The 15165-nt window shown below is 34.9% G+C and overlaps 1 protein-coding gene across 1 annotated transcript; it reads right to left on the bottom strand.

The window, feature by feature from the left end:
- Nucleotides 1-489: 489 nt before the first annotated feature.
- Nucleotides 490-8287, bottom strand: LOC120115873 (presequence protease 1, chloroplastic/mitochondrial-like). Its single transcript, XM_039136478.1, has 19 exons — nucleotides 7973-8287; nucleotides 7708-7891; nucleotides 7258-7432; nucleotides 6790-6922; nucleotides 6567-6637; nucleotides 6237-6320; nucleotides 5760-5850; nucleotides 4898-5418; nucleotides 4630-4794; nucleotides 4337-4555; nucleotides 4134-4261; nucleotides 2797-2986; nucleotides 2526-2609; nucleotides 2343-2440; nucleotides 1827-2091; nucleotides 1580-1742; nucleotides 1319-1499; nucleotides 1116-1187; nucleotides 490-915 (listed from the first exon to the last, which is right to left on the bottom strand). Exons 1-19 carry the CDS (start codon nucleotides 8250-8252, stop codon nucleotides 774-776), a joined length of 3246 nt encoding a protein of 1081 aa, XP_038992409.1. The 5' UTR covers nucleotides 8253-8287; the 3' UTR covers nucleotides 490-773.
- Between the last annotated feature and the right edge of the window lie 6878 nt (nucleotides 8288-15165).

The raw sequence follows: 15165 nt of genomic DNA, 5'->3' as shown, positions 1-15165 counted from the left end.
AAAATACAACTATCACATTAGATATTTTATCAAAAAATAAAGGGTAAACTACACTAGATACCACTAAACTTTAGGCGATGTATCGCTTATACCACTGAACTTTCAATGTTGTCAATTATAACACTAAACTTTGATTTTTGATACAATTATACCACTAGTTTTTAAATCGTTAACAATTGGATCAAAACGACGTCGTTTTGGCAAGTTGTCTACATCGGTAGCTGTCAAACAAGTCATCGTGCCATTAACGATTTAACGATTCAGTGATATAATTGAAACGAAAATCAAATCAATGATGTAATTCACAAAATCAAAAGTTCAGTACTGTAAACAATACAACTCATAAGTTCGATAGTGTCTGATGTAGTTTATCCAAAAATAAATAAATACCAAATGTAACGTTACTCCAAATGCAAATTAAATAATTTTCGTTAAAACTTCAATTGGTATCATGGATTGATCTTAATTATTAAATCATACCTTCGGATATTAAAATATTGTAAATTTAAATTTATCGGAAAACCATCAACCATGTTATCATTTGAACTATAGTTTGCAAATCAGACAGGTAGAGGGGAATTTAATCCTATAAATAAGAGCAAAGGGACTAAATCCCAAGAATCTAAAGAGTACCGTGACTAAGGGCATAATTAAACCTTTTTAACCTTCATGAAATAGCCAAGTCCACCTTGGTAATAAAAACAGTTCATGCCGCAGGACTTCCTTTCTATCTAATTCAGAGTATAACAAAAGCAATTCTCACTGTGTTTTCTTTAGAGGGCTCTCTTCACTTGGAAAAAGTTCGAGCGCTCCTTGTTAGCAGTTTCGACGTCGTCGGGTGACGCCACAGCAACAGCGACCCCGTTAGCTTTGACAGAGTCAATGGCGTCGGCGAAGTCCTTGAAATCCTTCAAACTGTGGGGGGAAATGCAACAAAAGTATGATAGGCGAAAAAAACGGTTTAAAAATCGAAATCCTAAACCGTACCGAATGATAATATAGTTCATTTCATTTCACTTTAGTCCTCAAAGGAAAAAGCCGAATTCATTATATATGCTTCGAAACCATATCGAATGCAACTTTTCGGTATGTTCGACTAGCAGTTATTATCATACCTTGTCGATAATATCTCTTCGCGTCTCCTTTGCCTTTCTTCTTCCGTGACCCCCAATAAATATCGTAGCAAACTAGCAGAACACAGTAAAGTCAATACGAGGCGTAATGATGCTTGATGGATAGAAAGACCAGCAGCAGCGACAATCGTGTTTTCGACTGAGAAACAAAAACGGAAATGAAGAGAAAACAACCGATTCCATACCTACTATAACCTTTAGCATCTGGCAGCTGGTAGGCATCAACATCACTAATGGTCCCAATAATTGCTTTCGTGAGAGTATCGTCGTCCACTTCCAATTTACGGAGAAAATCACCAGTTCCGTCATATATATCGAGTGTTTTCAGTAAGTTGGGGTCTCGGTACGATAAGAAGGTGAATACACCTACATGAGAAAATCTAAAGGTGAGAGTCCAAAAGGGGGATGTAAGAGTCTTGCCCGAAAATTCAGCACCTTGTGCTTACCAGAATGAGTATCGAAGTTACAGAAACCTCCATATGCTCCACCGCTGACACGAACACGTTCCCACAGCCACGTGTTACTGATGTGGTTTGAAATAACGTAAGCACTCCCGCTAAGCTGGTAACCCTTGTCATATAAGTTAGCCGCTTTCCCAACATAATTTACCTGTAACATGTGAAGGCTTGTTAATTCATTAGTCATGTAAATTAGCAAAAAGAAAATGCCTATAAGAAGAGACAATTTATCCACCTGGGTCGGTATCACAATCGCTTCATTGTTCGAAGGAAGTCGAGCACTCCAGCTAGATCTTTCAACAAGTGATTTGCTAGGAAGCAAATCAAGGAATTTGCTAACGAAATTCTCTGTATCAGAGAGATTTTTGCCATCGGCAGTCATATTTACCAAGCAACCTTCCCTGGAAAGTAACGATTTACGTATCTCCTCAAGAGATGATGAAATTCCTGACCAGTCATTATCGACTTTCTCTTCCAATGATTGAAGAAAGTCCAGGTAACTGAAAAAACAGAACGAGTATGATCAAATTTCAGAATCTCACTCATTAAAATATCTTTTAAGCCATTCTTAACATGATATCAGAACGAGCCTAATCTTTAAGTAAATAACTGCAAGTTTGTATTTATTTTAAAGCTGTCACTGGAAAAAAAAATCCTAAGCAACTGCAGTTCACTGATAGGGAATTGCATGGCAAGCTAAACTGCAGGATTCGCCTGAGGAAGAAAACATAATGGAATCCATGAAGTCTACCTAACTCCACCCATTTGCTCAGAAATCCACCCGGCAACATTTAACTTCGCATTCATCCTAGCTGCTGCAATTCCATGACCACCGCCTCTCAGTCGATTCTGGAATGAGCACAATCCATTGGATTAAATTATGGTTTCAGTTCTCGTATCTCCCAGATAACCCTTAAAAATTCAAAACATATACCTCCATTCTTGCTTTGCTTTGGGACACAAACTGTTTGAACCGTTGTTGGTCCGTAAACTGTACTTCTTGAAGAACACAATTAATCTACAGTTGAATGTCATGAAAAAGAACCTTTAGATCAATTGAAAGAAAAGACTTTCACAGAAAAAAATTATAAGCAGAACATCCTAATATACAACTTCTTGCACTGCTACTGGGATGTAAACGGAAAATCTGTAGAGAATATAAGATATCTATTAATAAAATCAGAAACACACATATATATATATACCAGATTAAATAGGTCATCGGCACGCCCAGCCATTGATTTGCCTCGAACAATTATATGGCTGGAGGGATCTTCCTTGCCTCGTATAGCTGATGTAAATGGAAAAATTGATATTCCTCCGGTTTTCCTTCCAATCAACTGATTGAGTTGCACGAAGGTCAAGTCTTTTGTACCCATCTCCTGTAATGATTGACTGCCAAAAAGTATGCATGGAGCAGAAGTGTCATATGCAGTAGATAGCTCTTTTAAACCAATAAAACAAAAACAGTTGCCATAACATATTTACATACAATTTACACGTGTTATGTTCTAATATATGACTTTGGACAAGACCGTTCTACTTCTCTTCTTTACTAAATGATAGACATATAGAGCAAATGGCCGCTGAATATCATGTTACAGATAGAACAAAAATGCTATTTTCCGATGGAAGTTTGTAAAGATATTTTTGGTTATTGAAATGAAGGTGTCGATAAATTCCACCTAATTGGGTAGAATGCTTGGAATTTAGGTGCTTTGTAAGGTGACATAGGTTACCAAGCAAATAGAATGAGAACTAAGGTAAGTTGCAGAGATGTACGACGCTAACATCTAAAAGAAGATGCACATTAATAACAGCTTCAGCATCTTGTGTAAGATGCTAAGGAAAAACATCACCACTCTTTATGCATAGAAAAGCTTGATTTTTCTTGCCTCGAGTTCATCTCAAAATAACTTATTGTGTCTAGAGCAGAAACAAAGAGAGAAAACATATACCAAGAGACGGGGCTGAGCAAAAAAATTGACCGAACCAAAAACCAAACTCAAGTATTTGGAGGGTTAATGGGATACAAGTTTAAAAACAGTGATTACCCGACCCGACCCGAATTCAATTTTTTATTTAATTTAAAATTAGTTTTTGTTTTAACAATGGAAAAATAAGTGTTCTATTTTTTTTTGATAAGAATATGGCCTCATTAAAAAACCCTTTCATAACCATCAAGCTCCGAAAAACTCAATAGTCATAGGAAGGAGGAAGTGTTCTATTTTTCAAATAATTAAAATAAATTACAAATATTTTGTAAGAATTATTAATTGTTTTTATTTATTTGAAAAACTATTTTTTTTAGAAATTTACGTATAAGACTGAAAAATATTAAATAAATGTAAAAAGTTAAAACAAGTCCATTTTATCAAAATCAAGTCAGAAAAGGCAAAACAAAAAATTAATATGGAAAAACAGAGAATTGAACTGAACTAAAATGAACTTTTCAAAAATCTAATAAACCTGACCAAACCGGACAGATCTCAACCCTAACAAGAGAAAAGACAGCTAGCCTTCAAGGCAAGGTCCAACTCACCAAAACAGTGGTACTAGAGGAAGAAGTTCTTGCTTTAGTGAACTCATATCAAAAACAACTTCAGTGTAAAGGACATCATTTGTGAAAAGATCATGCTGCAAAACCTTCACACCATTGATATCTCCGACCTATAGTAAGATGTATAGAAACTTAGCACAAATAAAACTGAAAGAATTTAGAAGTTGACTAGGACACTTGCTAACCTCTGTTGGGATTCGTATCGGTTCCTTGGGAATATCATGTAAGGATAGGCTTGGAACACATCTTAAGGCTTCAGGAGGGTCAGGAGTTTCTTGTTTAAGTTTCAACTCTTGTGTAGCATGTGCTAACTCAGCTAGATCTTCCGCTGTCATACTGGCTTTAACTTTCTCCAAATTTTCTTTCTCGGCTGCTTCATCCCGAGAAGCTTTCTCTGGATCAGGCTGACAGAAAAAATGTTGATTGTCATGCAATTTACTGACAATAGAGAATTAAAGTACCTAGGAGTGAAAGTTACCTGCATCTCGATGGTAACACGATGGGGATTGTTTAAGATAAACTTCTCTATTAGAGGAGAAAAAACAGCTTTGGAGCCTTCCTCGGCAATTCTGGCTTTCAGGTCAGCTAAAGGTTTCTCATATTTCAATGGCTCAAAAGGATCCATATCATATATCCACTTACCCTGAAAAGTATAAGCAAAACAAAAACAAGAACTTACAAATAAAGTAAAAGAGAGTGAGGTGGACCATAATGGAAAATTCAAATTTAGGGAAGGAAAAGCTTACAATGGACCGTAGCATCAGAGACAAGCCACGAGGAAAAGACCCAGTATTATTCTCTCTGAGTGAAAACTCAATAGTATTCATGGATGCCTCCACAGCCTCCATGTCAAAACCTTCTTCAGCAAGCTTTCTAAGAGAACTCATGATTAACTCTTCTACTTTCAGAATATCCTCATCAGTAACTCCCTTCAACCCAATGCTAAACTGAGGCTGAAGAAGTTCATCTTCCACCCCACCACCAATAATGGCATCTCCAAGACCACTTTCGAGCAACACTTTCCTCAAAGGAGAAGCAGGAGTTCCCAGCATAAGATGATCCAAAAAACCAAGAGTAAGTTCAGTTTGCAAGTCCAACGGCTTATCAGAGAGCAGCCAATTAAGGCACACCATATGCTTCTTATTCAGATTACCACCTTCACCAGCTGGGTATTTCTCAACAATCCTGACTGGTTCCGAGAAAAGCTTCTGTGGTTCAACCTTCGATTCATTGGGAGCTGTACTTGCATCGAACAGGTCTAGATATTCTGTGCGTGTGATAGGGAGAGTAGACATAGTAAATACTAAATACACAATTTAAAATTGTTTATACAATATTACAAAGAGTAAGACCACAAGAATAATCAACTCAGGAAAATACAATGGAATGACCGAGACAGGTCAGTCAAGCAAGCGCTATATCTATAAACGTGAGGAGAAATCAGAAAACATTATAATGCAGTCGCCTTACTCTCATATTCACGAGCATCATTTCCCTTTTGAACAGCATCATCCAGTTATTTCAAGGGATCCAGGGTTTATATAGTAAGCAGAAGTTTAGATATACATACATGAATAATAACTGCAATAGTGCAATGTTATTTATTACCGCTTAGGATACGCAAGCGTTCATTTGGGTCATCATCTCCATAAAACCATATCCTGGCATTGCTTGGATGGTAATACTTGCGGTGAAATTCCTGAAATTTCAATTCAGAAGATGAGAGAAAGCCATACTGAAAAACATAAAGACTACAACCACAAAGCAACAGTCATAGATACATTTCTTAGTTAATGAAAAAGACAAAGAGTCTTGCCTTCTAGCCCAACAGTAGTTAAAACTAAATGCAAGAGAAGAAGAAAGTAGAAGAAAAAAAAGTACCCCCTCCCCTTGTTCTCCTCCTTCCCTTCCAACCCAAAAGGAATGAATTTTTTCATAACCTCAGTAGCATGAAGTTTAGATTGATATACTCCAGGTTTCAAACAAAATAATTCTACTCTTTATCAAGGTAAAATGAGGCTCAAGCAACAATAGAATTTGAAGACACTAAGACATGTCTACCAAAGAAATAAATGCAGCATATACCTTAAACTCCTCAAATGTCAGCTTGGGAATAACTAGTGGATCGCCTCCACTATCAACACCATAGGTATTGTCTGGAAAGAGAGCCTGCAGAAACATTGCATGGAACACTTGTAAGTAGAAAAATTTTGAACGTATGAAATTTCCCAATAAGTGTTCAATATATGTGTGATGTTTTACAGTTCAACACACATGAGCATGCATGTGAGAGTTCATATATTTTCTACAAAAACCATCAGTAATTCCAATATGATATAGGCTACTAATTACTAAATAACTGGAACATTATAAAATGTATTAAATCATAACACAAGAAAAGAAAGGAAAACTTGCCTGCTGAGCAGTCCTCCCTAATAGATTATCAGGCTGAGAGTAGACACCTTTCATCTCGTTGAAAACAACTCCTAAAATGAATCAAAATGGAAATAGAAAATGTTATGACAAGTAATGAGGTTACTGGCAAATATTAGTTAAGGGAAAGGAAAAGACAGGGGGGGGGGTTCAAGGGGCTAAAAGCATGAGTGTATAATGAACAAACACAACCACACCCACACACCTTTATAAGTTATATCTTCTGAAGGATCGTCGAGCTCATAGTGCCAACCCTCCTGTTGAAAAGTTTGGAAGTCCTCGATGCACTTGGGGAAGAATACAGCATCCAGGTATACATCAACAAGATTATAGAAATCCTGTTCAGAAAATATAAACCACATCAAGATTGAAATATAGGAACATCGTAGTTTCATTCTTGAAACTCTTTATCTTTTTCTTCTTAAAAAAAAGTCATATTTGTCTCTGTAGTTTTCATATGGCATCATGGTTGGTAGGAGCTGCAGAGAAGGGATTGCATTCAGTCTTCAGTTATAATTTCCCCCACTCTGAACCCCACCGCAGCGCATACATTCATACACAAGCTAAACAGCCACTTTTTTGTCTTTCACAAATGGTGCAATCTCGCATACTACTGTGTATTAGAATGCCCCCCTTTGCCATTTCTCAATATTATCAGAAGCAAAATCTCTACCTTTGAATTGGTGGAAGCAACTGGATAACAAGTCCTATCAGGATAAGTGAATGCATTCAGAAAAGTGTGCAAGCTCCCCTTTAACAATTCAACAAATGGTTCCTTCAAAGGATACTTTCTTGAACCACATAATACACTGTGTTCCAAAATGTGAGGTATTCCGGTGGAATCCTTTCTGCATCGACCACAGGAGAAAATAAGAACTCGTGGAACTTATTGATTCAAATGATCACATAATTGTTCTCTAAGCATCAAGGTCAAGAATCCTTATTCAGACTACTAAATCAAAGTACTCCATTACCAATTCAAATTCAGAATTAAACATGTATAAAGTAATTTCTCAAAAACATCATATACAATAGTCAATGTAGTTCACGGAAGTAGTAAGCTCAAGCTTTACTAAATTCTCAATTCATTTTTTGTTCAAAAGAAAAAGAATGAAGAGCTTACGGCGGAGTTCGGAAAACAATACCGAAAACCTTGTTCTCATCATCGTTTGAAACGGACATAACCTCTGCGCCAGTTTTTTTATGCTTGAACAGAACAGCTTTTGATTTACACTCGTCAATGAACTCTTCCGACACTTTCTCGAATCCAAGCTTCTCCGCGACTTCATCTCCAGCTCCAGCAATATCTATACACGAAGCGAATAAATAAACAACCTCGTTTCATTTCATGTATTTAGGTTCTAAGAATTAAACAAAATAAGCACTACCTTTAGGAGGAGAGGCAACGGCGCGTGCAGATAAAGAACTGAAATGCTTGTCGTTAAAGCCGAACCGAAGAGAGGAAGAGCGAGGAGAAGCAGCGACAGGGAGTGACCTCCAGCTGTCGCGGCGGAGAATTGAGCGGCCGGAGAAGACACGGCGGTGACACCGGGCGGCGGCGGAGGATTTAGATAGAAAGGAGTGAGAGCGTTTGGGAGCCGAGAAAATGAATCTGTTGCAAGCGAGAGATGAACATGAAAGAGAGCGGAGAAGCGCTGTTCTCTCCATTGAATTTTTTTTCCTCTTTTTTTCTTTTTACAGGAGACGATAATTGATAATAAATAATAATAAAATATTTACAATTTTATTTTATTTTATTTTAGAAATCTTAGCCTAAGGTTGCTTGAACAATTTGAACTGCGAAATGTGAATGGCTGGAGAGTTCCTGCCCAGAAAATATTGAGGACTATAAAATTTATTAATTAACAAATATCTTATTTTTCTTGGTGGACAAGCAAGAATTTTTTTCCAAGTCGCTTGCATTTTTTTTAGGAAAAAAATATTTTTTTTAATCTAGAATTTCATATTTACGGGATATTTAATTTAAAATGACTGAGATCAAACTACTTTATGTAATTTTTAAGAAAAAAATATTAATGCGACAGTCATATTATTTTTTCTCTTAGTGTGATCTTTTAACTTGAAAAATAAATTTAATATGATATTTTGATCAATATTTTTTCGTCGTTAATTATTACAGTATTCACATGATAATTTACGGTGACAAATTAATATGACGGATGACATGACAGATGGACTATCACATCAACACCGTGAACCGCTATATTAATACCGTGAACTGACACGCCAATACCGTAACGATCAACAACGAAAAACATTAGTTAAAGAGAAAAATAATATGAATGTCAGATTATTTTTTTCAAAAGTACATAGACCTTTAATATCTTTTTATCTTAGAAAATATTTTAAACCTAAAAACGAGTTCAACGTATCTTTTTATCTTAGAAAATATTTTAAACCTAAAAACGAGTTCAACGTACTATTGATTAGGGGAGAAAACACATGGAATAGTTAGTAATACGAGACCAACAATATGACTTGATTGATATAATATACTATTTCGAGACCTAAAATGATAATTTTGACAAATTGTATGACATGGTTCATGCATTATGAGAAGCGTACAAGATACGTTTAATACTCTAACTATCATTTTGTTATGTTTAGGTTATCTAATTATTATTATTTTAAATTACACCTAACATTTAGTTTTAGCTTCATTTTGATTACTCGTCGTTAAAAAATAAACGACGATGATGAAATGTCACCATAAAGTAATATCATGTCATATTTGAAAAACTTTTAAAAAAATTATCATGTCAAACAGTTATGTTAATTTTTTTAGTGTAAACTACGCATTTGATACCTAAACTATCAGCTTTGGTCCGTTTTATTACCTAAACTTACATTTTCTTCAAAATCATACCTAGAGTTTAGTTTTTGTTTCATTTTAGTATCTCGTCGTTAAAAACTTAACACGTATAATACCTAAACTATCAGTTTTAGTCCGTTTTAGTACCTAAACTTTTAAAAAAAAATTCAAAAGTTAACATTAAATTTTGATCGAGTGCACTAAAATAGAACAAAAACTAAACTTTAGATATGGGTTTGGAAAAAAATAATAGTTTAGACATTAAAATAGACTAAAACTGATATTTTATGTACTAAATGTATAATTTATCCATTTTTTTAATGGTGGGCGATTAAAATGTAACCAAAACGTAACGTCAGGTATAATTTGAAATCGATGACGAAAACAGAACAAAAATGATAGTTGAGGTACTAAAGTGTAGTTTACACATTTTTTTAGGTATGAAAAATAAACCTGAGAGGACTACAACATCCTTAAGGTCAAGACCCTTTGCAGTGAATTTAGAAGTGATATTGTCGAGAGGCTCAAATGGTGAAGGCAATTGCTCATTAGCTGCTTGCTGACTTGCACTCAACCCATCTCGCCGCCCTAATGGTACCGGCCACGACAGCCCTCCGGCCTGCACACCAGCAACGACAAAGAATAGTACGTATAAGATTTCAAGTTCGAGTCAATAAATAGAAAAAATACGTCTAAAAGAGTTCCGTTCCTCGTTTACGCGTCCGATCGAGTTTGATCTATGTGAATCATGTTATAATTACCATGACAACAGCTTCCCTTGCCGCAAGTGTCAATATCTCGACACATGAATCCATCGACGGGCAAAACCTTTCGACGTCGGCTTTGATGTTGTCGATAACTTCATACCCTCGAGCCGAGTTTCGGTTCAGAAAAGCATTCTTCTCGTCCTTCATGTCGTCAGTGTCGTCGAGAAGCACCGATCCATCACACCCCTATATATATATATCAGCCATAAAGTGATTATATTGGACATACATATTCAAAATTTTTTAAAAAAAAATTAGAATTTCAGACACATACTCGTATCGAACACTAATTTTTCCTAGTGGTGTCGTATTGATAAATAGTTAGAAGCATGTAATGGATCTATATATTTATCCGGGTCAAATTATGCTTCTGGTCCCTCTATTTTGTTTAAATTTAATATTTAGTCCATTTATTTTGTTTAAATTTTTCCAAGTCGCTTGCATTTTTTTTAGGAAAAAATATTTTTAATCTAGAATTTCATATTTACGGGATATTTAATTTAAAATGACTTCGTCTATGTATATATATAGGACAATATCTATTTAAACAATGTAAAACTTATAAATTTTATATGCTTTTTCAGACCGTCAGATTAACTGAGTTTAATGGTTGAGATTAAAACTTTTAAATTAAGAAGACTCAACATGTATGTTCCATAAAATTTTCTTATTTTTTACCGTTAATTTCAATATCTCGTTTTCATTCATCCAACGATCTAAAAAACTTAAGTATTACATTATTCAACAGGCCTTATCAGAATTAACAGGTCTTATATATATATAATCGTTTGGATTAACTGACATGACTTTTCTAGTTTAATCAAGATTTCAAATTTAAAACGAAATCAATAACATTAAGAGAACATTGTTGTCCTCGTGATTAAGGATAGTCAAATTATCCAAACGGGTTTTAACCTGACCTTACATGATTATTTTTTAAATTATAATTCGGAGCAAGCTGATGCAGGTTCTATGCTAAAGAGAGTCATGATTATGGTTGTAAATGAGACGAGACAGATCACGAGCTACTCGAGATCGATTCGGTCAAGGCTCGATAAATATTCGGATTGAATGGACTCGACTCGAATTCTTAACTAGCCGAAACGAGCTACTTGATACTCGACTCGAAAAGCTCGTGAGCAGCTCGAAAATATAATATATTAAGATTTTATTTTTTTCAAAAATAAATTATTAATAATATTAACATTTATGTGTTGAATTTTTTTAAAAAATACAATAAGGCTTTTATGTATTTAAGGTTCAGGTTCGAGTTTGAGTTTGAGGATTCAATCTTGTTAAGTTTAAGAAAAAAAATTTCATTTCGAGCCTTTTCGAGCTGCTCACGAGCTTCAGTTCAAGATTTCGAGTTCGAGTCAAACTTAAAAATTTTAAGCTCGCGAGTTTTTGAGTCGAGCTCAATTTCAGAGTTTTCGAGTCGAGTCAAGCTCAGCAATACTCGAACTTGACTCAACTCGTTTACACCCCTAGTCGTGAGTGTGACGGATTTAGGTTTAGGGTAAAAAAACTTTAATCGACTTAGTATAATTACTATAATTTCCCTTCATATATATTGAAATAATTATTATAATGCTCATCTATATATATATATATATATATTGAGAGAAACTACATTATATATTAATGAATTTTAGAAAATATATCGTTTATACCATTAAAATTTTAATTGGTCCAATTATAGCAGTAAACATTGATTTCGACTTCAACTATATCACTGAGTCATTAAAATTTAATAACGTGATGATGTGGATAGATCTTTCTATCACAGTGATGACATTGACAAAACAACGCCGTTTTGCCATGACTTTTGATGCCCAAAACAATATATAATTAGGTATTGAACTTTTAAACATTTCTTGCCACTACTGACAACTAAATGTCATCTATTATCGGTCACCAATCACGACAAGATTGATATTAAAATATTCATATTTTACTTATGTTTTTTCTTATCGGATTGATTTTCCTTAAAACACACTCAAATCAATGAAATACATCTAAAGGTTTAATGTACTAATACTCTAATCTCCTATGATGGTCGTCTGATGAGGTTAGTTTTGAGATATTTGTTCATCTTCTCAAAATAACTCTTTTCACCGTTTAGATGTTCGAACAAACATATCAAAACCCTCAAATTTAAGAAAGTCCTCACAAATAATAATTTTTTTATTTAATTTCATCGATTTTTAGTGAATTCTATGAAAATTCAATCCTATGAGAAGAAAGATGAGTGAAATGCGAACATTTTGATAACGATCTGGCCGCGAAAGGTGATTGATGATGGGCGATAATTCACAGCCAGCAATGATCGAAAATGCACATTGTCAAAAAGTGAACAATTTGAAAGTTTACTAATAAAATTGATATGTCACTAAAGTTTAGTGTTTAAAACAATGTCATTTTAGTATCAATAGTCGCACCAATATCATTTTGTCTATGTCATCGCACCATTTAGATTTTAATGGCATGATGGTATAATTGAAGGTTAAACTTAAATTTAGTGTTATAATTGAATAATTAAAAGTTCAGTGATATAAATGATATACTACCTAAAGTTAAATAGTATCTAGTGTAGTTGATCATAATTTTAATTATCTTCTTACCTTGTTAAATAAAATTTAACTAAAATTTAAGATAGATTCGGAATGGATGGAACATCACCCGGATAGATTGGGATCAAGTGAAAGCTTCGTGCATGCATTAATGGGCTGGGGATAGGGATGGTCACGTACTCGAATTCGATGGATTTTTGACCTAATTCGATTTAATCGAGTCAGATTTTTTTAAAAGAAATTAAGTTTATGTCAGGTCGAGTTGTTTTTTTAGAAAATATATTTGGGTCAAATTCATGTTTAGGGTGAAAATATCTGACTCAACTCGACCTGAAAAATAATGTGAATTTACCTTATATATTTAGGAATAATTACAATAATAACACTTTATATATTATTTTTCTCAACTAGATCTCTATTTTTATTTAATAAAAATAATATATATACAAGTCAAGTCGGATCATATTTTTCTTTAAAAGTCGGGTCGGATTCGAGAGAAGTGAAGTCACCTCTAAACTCGAGTTGGATCAAATTTCAAGTAGAGATATTTATTTTTAAGCCGGCTCAAATTGACCAAAAATCTAACTCGACCCATGCCCATCCCTAGGCGGGAGGTTTGATTACCATAGGTGTTGCACTGTGTGTGTATTGTTGCATATTGATTTAGTTGGACGTCAAATAGCAACAACACATACAACATTTCATGAATAAACTGATTTCATCAAAACAAAAATAAGGTTTTCTGAAATAAAAAATCTACTCCACAATTACAAAATTTTGTATACACGAAAGGAAGAATATACAAATATAATATAAATATAGGTAATGGTTTTAGTACCCCGGAAACCTTGGTGGAGGTGGCGACGAATATTGGAACCCCAAGTTTGGTGGAAGGGCAACGACCGGTTTAGGCGGAGGTGGTGGCGGTGGAGAATGAATGGGTGGAGACCTACTAATCTTTACTGCAATCCACTGGATGACTCACCACATTTTGGCACTCTTCACTTGATTTCTGTTGTGCTCGATCAGTGAAGCAATTATCGGCATCGTCGAACACGATGCTCTTCGTCGACGGTGCTCGGCAAGCATCGGGCTCGACGTAGAAATAGTTGCGAGAAAACATGAAATCGGTCAACTTGGGCAGCTTGCAGACATTTTCAGGCACCATTCCCGTGAGCTTGTTATGTGAAATGTCCAAGTATTTAAAAAAAAATTCATTAACAATATTATTAAAAATAGATGGACTAAACTAACATGATTGATTCAAGTGGTAAGTAGGAATGGAAACGGGGAGAGTTCGGGGCGGGTTTTGTGCGCCCCGCTCCCGAACCCAAAATGAATCTCTATCCCCAACCGACCCGATTCCAAAGGGTTTTTTTATCGGGGTGCCCCGTCAGGGATTTTTTTTTGCCCCGTCCCCGACCCGAAATATTATACCCGAACCCGAACCCGAAAATATTATATATATAATTAATATAAAATATATAAAATATTATATATATAATTAATATAAAATATATAAAATATTATATATATATATATAATCGGGGCGGGGATACCTTGCCCCGAACTCGAACCCGAACCTGAAAAAATCCCCGATACCCGACCCGACCCGATATCATTCAACCTGACTTGACCCGAACTTGATCCGGTTTCGGGTTTTCCCGTCGGGTTCGGGTCATTCTGCCATCCTTAGTGGTAAGCAGCTTAATACCGCTTAAGCAGATCTCAAGTTCGAGTCCTTGTGAATGTAGAAAATCCTCGATGAGAGGCTTACCCACCAAAGCCAGGTGGACGATTCAAGTCTATCCGAATTAGTCAATGTGAAGCCTTGGGTACCGGAAGGACAACAAAAAAAAATTGATAGACTATAAAATTCTAGTCGAAAAATCAATTTTTTAATTGAAAAAGTATTAGGACTTTAAATAATTAAATAGGGTAGTTTAATTACCTAAAGCAAAAAGAAAACGTAATTTAAGTACTTAGTTTTACTTTAAACCTTATTAATATCAAAGATAACTTTGAGCTCGATTTTGCATTTTGGGCATGATAAATTGTCATATTTTTATATTAAAAACAAAATTGATCATATTAAGATATAATTAATCATCAGTATAACATATCGAATCACATTATAACATATCTTAACACTTCAATTGCTAGTCAAATACTCAGTTTATATATGCAAATCAAGGAGTGGATCAACTTGTAAAACAAATTGCAACATATATAGCTAGATGCCATTTATAAGGTGTAAACTGTAATTACTTAGGGGTTGTTTGTTTGCCTCTTAATGGAACCATTCAGTGCTGAATGCTGAACCGTTCAACATTCAGTGCGTTTGTTTCGCATCTCTGAATGATTCAGTGCTGACTGATTCAGCAAAACAGTGCTGAATGATTCAGCACAAA

This window comes from Hibiscus syriacus, unplaced genomic scaffold, assembly GCF_006381635.1.
Source record: "Hibiscus syriacus cultivar Baekdansim isolate YM2019G1 unplaced genomic scaffold, ASM638163v2 tig00110279_pilon, whole genome shotgun sequence".
NCBI lineage: Eukaryota > Viridiplantae > Streptophyta > Magnoliopsida > Malvales > Malvaceae > Hibiscus > Hibiscus syriacus.
Note: the sequence above shows the minus strand (reverse complement) of the source record. Positions and strands in the feature narration are given on the sequence as shown.